Source organism: Eupeodes corollae, chromosome 3 (genome assembly GCF_945859685.1).
Source record: "Eupeodes corollae chromosome 3, idEupCoro1.1, whole genome shotgun sequence".
Lineage (NCBI taxonomy): Eukaryota > Metazoa > Arthropoda > Insecta > Diptera > Syrphidae > Eupeodes > Eupeodes corollae.
The window spans coordinates 94851340-94857563 of record NC_079149.1 but is presented as its reverse complement, the minus strand read 5'-3'; the positions used below and the strand labels follow the sequence as shown (position 1 = coordinate 94857563).

At 37.4% G+C, this 6224-nt stretch overlaps 1 protein-coding gene across 1 annotated transcript; it reads right to left on the bottom strand.

The window, feature by feature from the left end:
- Nucleotides 1–3545: 3545 nt before the first annotated feature.
- LOC129952766 (protein escargot) lies at nt 3546–5889 on the bottom strand. Its single transcript, XM_056065581.1, has one exon. It carries the CDS (start codon nt 5554–5556, stop codon nt 4132–4134), a length of 1425 nt encoding a protein of 474 aa, XP_055921556.1. The 5' UTR covers nt 5557–5889; the 3' UTR covers nt 3546–4131.
- Between the last annotated feature and the right edge of the window lie 335 nt (nt 5890–6224).

Here is a 6224-nt window from a genome sequence, read left to right as displayed (position 1 = left end):
GTCTGACTCAACTAGAACCTTAGTTTTTGTTATTTGAAATCTCAAAGCTATCTTATCCCCACCACCAAAATTACAAAAAGATCTTATCAAGCAAGTCTTTGATTTAAATTAAATTCAATTTGAATTAAAATTCTCAGACGAGGCTAAATACCTGGGTCTTGTCTTAGATAAAAAACTAAATGGAAAACGCAACGTAAAGGAAAGAGTCAAAAAAGCTACTGTAGCTCTCTTTTCTTGCAAAAAAGCTATTGGTAATAAATGGGGCTTACAACCCAAAATCACGCATTGGCTATAGACATCGGTAATCAGACCGATTTTAACGTACAGTGTGGCAGTATTGTGGACTGCTTTAGAGAAAGGTATAAACAGGGATAAGCTAAATAAAGTCCAACGTTCAGCTTGCCTTATCATAAGCGGATCGCTTCGCACGACCCCGTCTGCGGCACTCGACACCTTACTCTACCTTACCCCTTTTAACATATTTAGCAAACAAATAGCTGCAAGTTCTGCTAAAAACAACATTGGCCACTCCGTAATTCTTAGGTATTTAGAATCGATTCCAAAGCACACAGACTACAAATCCCCCATCTGCAATTCGACAGAAATTTTCAGATTTTTATAACTCCCAGATCTTTTTGGGAGGAAAGGACATTTTTGGAGAATGAGTCAATAGATTTTAATACAGATGGGTAAAAGACAAAAGAACGGGTTGATGGAGGTGTGTATGTGTACTCTGAACGACTGAAATTAAGTCTCTCATTCCACCTTCCCAATCATTGTAGTGTGTTGCAGGCGTAAATTTTGGCTATAAAGGAAGTCTTGTCCTGGCTTAAAGAAAACGTGATATCAAAATCTGATATCCGTATTTTCTCTGATAGCCAGGTCGCTATCAAATCTCTGGACTCTGTCTCTGCAAACTCTATAACAGTCCATAACTGTCGATCATCTCTAATGGAGATGGCGCAACAGTTTAATATTCACCTTTGCTAGGTGCCGGGCCATAGAGACATTCCATGTAACTGTTAGGCAGATGAACTCGCCAGGAACGGTACAGTACAGCCCATCGTACCACGTTTGGCAAGTACTGGCATACCAATCGCTACTTGTAAACTGCTGCTAATGCAAGACGCTGTGAGGAGGGCAGGCACCAGGTGGAACAACATCACCACGTGTCAAGTCACAAAAAACATCTAGCCAACACTGGATTTAAAACGTTCAGTTCAAGGTGCTTGATATCTCTAATCATATCGCATATAACCGGACATGGTCTAATACGAAAGCACGCCACGCTACTAGGCGTATTCTCAAATGACTTGTGCAGAAGCTGTATGGAAGAGGAAGAAACAGTTCTTCATCTTCTCTGCACATGCCCTGCTTTGGCCCGAATACTCAAGAATTACCTAGGAGAATTCTTCTTTAACGATCTAAATCTTATCAGCCCCAAGACACTTTAACAATTCAAATCTTAAAAGTAAATCGTTTGTTTCAAAAAAATTAAACGTAAACATGAAACAAACTAGAAAAGATGATCTTATTTTCAACGATTTTGTTTGGACCATCCTGAATATACATAGATACACAGCCAAGAAACTATTATTATAGGTACAGTGTAGGCCAAAACATTAGCAACTAAAACTACCTTCATCTTTATGTCATTCAAAAATTAATAACTCAAACAAATCATGTTAATTTTTTTTTCCAAAATTTAATACATTATGTATGAACTTCTGAATAGACAACAAGAGAAAATAGTTTTCATAACGGTCCATTTCAATGTGACATAAGTTGACATAAGTAAGGCAGTTAACCCAATTTTGAGTTGATCAAAACAAAAGCAACTTTGTATTTCTATCAGTGCTTTAAGCTTACTTTTGTGAAATGGCCCGAAACAATTCCATTAACAAAATAAAAGGAAAAAAATATAAAAGAATGTAAAAATAAGATGAGTAAAATTAAAATATGGGACAAATATTCCATTCCAAAATAAGTGATTTGTCCATTTATGAAATTTTACAAATCCAAAAAGTCATTCCAAACCATCGTGGCAGACCAAGAAAAACAACAAAACGAAAGGATTCTACTATAATAAAATCAATTACAAAAAGAGCCTTTGACATCATCAACTAAAGTCTTTCAAAGCTGTAAAAAAGCCTTTTATTTCTAACAAAAACAAGCTGGCGAGGATAAAATTTACTTATGATCAAATCAACTAGATCGTTAAGAAATGGCGGAACGTATTCTTTTTGGACGAGTATAAATTTAATTTCAAGGGTTCCGATGTTTCCGATTCCACGTCACACCAAAGCTGCTGTTAAACACAGAGGAGGTAACGTAATGGTAAGGAGATGTTTTGCTGGGCATTAACTGAGACCGATTCACCAAAAAGGTTTTGCAAAATATAATTCTGTCACACGCCGAGGATCAGTTGCCTTCGAAATGGATATTTCAGCACGACAACGACTCAAAACACACGTCCAATACGGTTAAGACGTGGTTTCAAGAAAACCATATTAACGTGTTACAATGGCCACCACAGACCCTGATCTCAACCCCAAAGAAAATCTATTGGAAAGTGTAGATCCATTAATTGCAAAAATAAAATCGATCTGTTTCATCAAATTAAATTCACCTGGAAAAGTATCAAAAATAGTATTATAAGCAATTAAATTGACTCCATGCTTCGAAGATATGCTTAAATGATTAAATACAAGAGCTTTGGTTTGTTTTGACCAGCTTAATATTATATTTAATGAACTATTACAAAAACAACTAGATTTTATTTTCTATTAGAAACTTTACCTATAAAAGTATTTAAATTTTAAAAATAAAAATAAACAAAAAATGAATCCTAATCGAATATTCTCGAAATTGCTTTCAAACTTTTTGAAAATCTACACGTACATATTTACATTATATCCAGGTCCTCAAAATCTACAAGAAAACATCATTCGTGTTAATGTAGCTTATTTAAAATCATCTAAGTATCAGCATCTTTGTACGTAGGTATAATGACCTAACACTTTATTCAATTTAAAGGATGCGATCTGTATATCGTTACGTGTCTATCAATCCTGTGGCTATCTATTTCTTCTTATTTCTTTTTAATTCATTGATTTAAGTTCCAAATTAGAGTTCATTCCATTCAAAACAAAATATTTTTTTTTTTTGATTGTTCTCGTTTTCCTTTTTTTTTTTCAAAAATAAAAACCAACTGAAAACTTAACCATCCTGAAAATTAAAACCAAAAAGAAAATCTCCCCTCAAAGAAAAAGCAACCATTCAAAAAATAAAAACAAGTAAAAAGTTTTAAGTGTAAAAATATTATTTCATTTAATTAATTTTTCTTTTTTTTTTTTTGTTCAACATCATAAATAAATTTTTTCCTTAAAAAACTATAAATTGTACATTAAAATAAAAAATATATTATTTCATAAAAAAATATATATATTCATATTTATGTAATATTTTACATGCTTAAATTAATCTTATTAACTAATCGTATAAAAATTTAAATAAATTTACTTAAACACTAAAAAAATCTTCTCACTTCTCGGTTTGTTTGTTTTGCTTGTCTTTTGTTTTTGTTATCTTATAATTATTTTATAAAAATATTTTAATTTAACTTTAATTGTTTTTGTTTTTACAAAATATTTACAGGAGTTTTTTTTGTACATATTTGTCTTCCAAATTAAAAAAAAAAATAATAAAATAAATTAAATAGGCACTTTTCTCGCAAGGATTATGAGTTCAAGTTACAACTTTTGTTTTTGTTTTATTTTACAACACGATGTGTGACTAGAGGTTCCGTTTTTTAGCATTTACAAGGATTACAAGAACAAAAAGAAAAACTATAAAATTATGCAATAAAACAAAATATGAACTAAAACAATTTTGATTAAACTTCAAAAATTCTTCAAGTTAATTAAAAACAAAATAAAAATAATTTATAACGAATAACTGGGTTTTGTGGTCTCTTCTGTTTTTTCTTGTTTGTTTTGTGATGTTGGGTGGGATTTTGTGGGCTTCTAGGAACTAATTTTTGGTTTTCAACAGAATTCAATCCAAAAATGTGTTCTATGGCTGGAGGATGCACGATCGGAGTCGATACAATGCAATGCGAGTTAAAGATCTTTAGTGATCTCCATAGGAAGCGAGATAGGATGAGTTGGCGGAACAGCTATTGCCTCCGGGGCAGCCTCCTTCGGTGTGTTTTGTCAGCAGGGACATGCGAGAGAAAGTCTTGGAGCAGGATGTGCATGAGTACTTCTTGACGTCTGAGTGCGTTTGCAGATGGGCACGCAGGTTGGAACGATCGGCGAACGCCCGATGGCAATGTTGGCAACTGAACGGCTTCTCGCCGGTGTGGGTTCGGATGTGTCCTTGGAGCAGCCATGGTCGGGAGAAGGCTTTTCCGCAGATGGAGCACTTGCAAGGCAGAGTGTGGGTGCGGATGTGCATCTTGAGGGCACCGAGCGATACGTAGGTCTTGTCGCAGTCCTTGCAGCTGAAGGATTTCTTTACTTGATTTCCTTCGGCGGCTGGGCAATGGAACTGCTGGTGCTTGGTCAGGCCGGAGAATGTGGAGTAGGACTTGTTGCAATCAGGGCACTGGTATCGTGGAGGAGCGGAGGATTTCTCCTTCTTGACAGAGACCTCACTTGGCGAGTGCTGTGAACTGGCTACTGATGCTCCAGATGAGACCACTGATGGCGATGTTGGTGAAAGCAGCACCGAGGAGGTACCAGATGGCGAGGAGAGTTGTTTCAGGGAGAGGTCTTCCGGCAGGGACGAGCAGTTGGATTCTGGAGTAAGTGCCCGCATCGAGAAGTACGACGAGTCACTGTAAGCTGGCGAGATTGGAGCGTGTGTGAGATTTAATCCGAATGGTGAATATGGCGAGGCCGGGATCTGATATGGCATGAAACGATGGGTGAGCTGGGAATGTGGCAGATGTCGCACACCAATTGGCCGATGAATGATTTCCGATCGCATGGGAGGCGATACAGAACTGGCACGGCCATTTAAGTAGTGTGGTGGTGGCGACAAGGATCCAGCTTCCGATGGTGAACTGGGCGAGAGGAGTTCTCCTCGCAACGGTGAAATTTGCGTATGATTCAAATGCGGATTATTGATGGTCCTGTAGAATTCGGCAGTGTAGGGCGAGACATGGAAGTTCCATGGCTGTAGGCCATTTCCATAGCCATTTGGATAAGTTGGAGTTGGCACGATCACTGGTGAGGATTGTTCTTTTTTCACACAAACACTATTATTGTTATCCTTGCATGAAGACGACGAGGATGTTGTGGACATAACATCGACGACGGTGGACGAAGATTCATCACTGCACATGTCGATTTCTTTTTTAACACTTAAATTTTCAGGTTCGTCCTTTGTAAGGACTAACAACGACGACGAAGACGGCGGCGGTGGTGAGTCACTACTATCGACATCAATGTCATTGTCATTATCGTTATCGTCCTCGAAATCATAATGCACTGGACGTTTTTTCAAAGGACACTTGCTATAGTTTTTACCCGCGATCATTTCAAGATGCATTTTGGGTTTTTTTCTTTTCTAAAAGTATAATTTTTTTTTTTGGAAGTTCTTAAAAAGGGATCACGATTTCTCAACGGAACTTAAAATGATATCTCTTGGGTTTTGTATCTTTTTTTTTTCTCTCCGAGTATCTTTTATCTTTTCTATTTTTGTAAAATATTTTAGCGAACAGAACGCAAGAGCAACCAACGAAGAACTGTGAGGGTTTTGAAAGATCCATGTCTTTTTATAGCCTTCCCCACTGTCTGAGGTCTGCTGTTGAATTTGTGTTCATCGACGCGTGCCGCCGAACCAATTGGAAGACAGAAAATACGATTCCCCTGAACCAGTGAACCGAGGCGGTTGATGTTGTTGTTGTATTCTTGGGTTTTGTTGTTGTTGGACGTCTCGCTATTTGTAGTTTTCTTGTCCGCAGTCCTCGGTGCTCGGAGTCGTTGTTGTCGTCGTCGGTCGTCGCCGTCGTTGGTTTGGTTTTCGAAAAACAGGCTCTCTGGTGCTGCTACTGGTGGTGAACATGGACAGGTGTGCTCTCTGGCTGCTGGCTGGAGTGCTGTTGTACGGTACGCTGACGATAAGGGTACCTTACCATTTTACCAATGCCCAACAAGGTGCTTACCGTTTTTTGTTTTTTGAGGAGAGGAGATCTTTCAGCACTGCAAAGAGTGGTT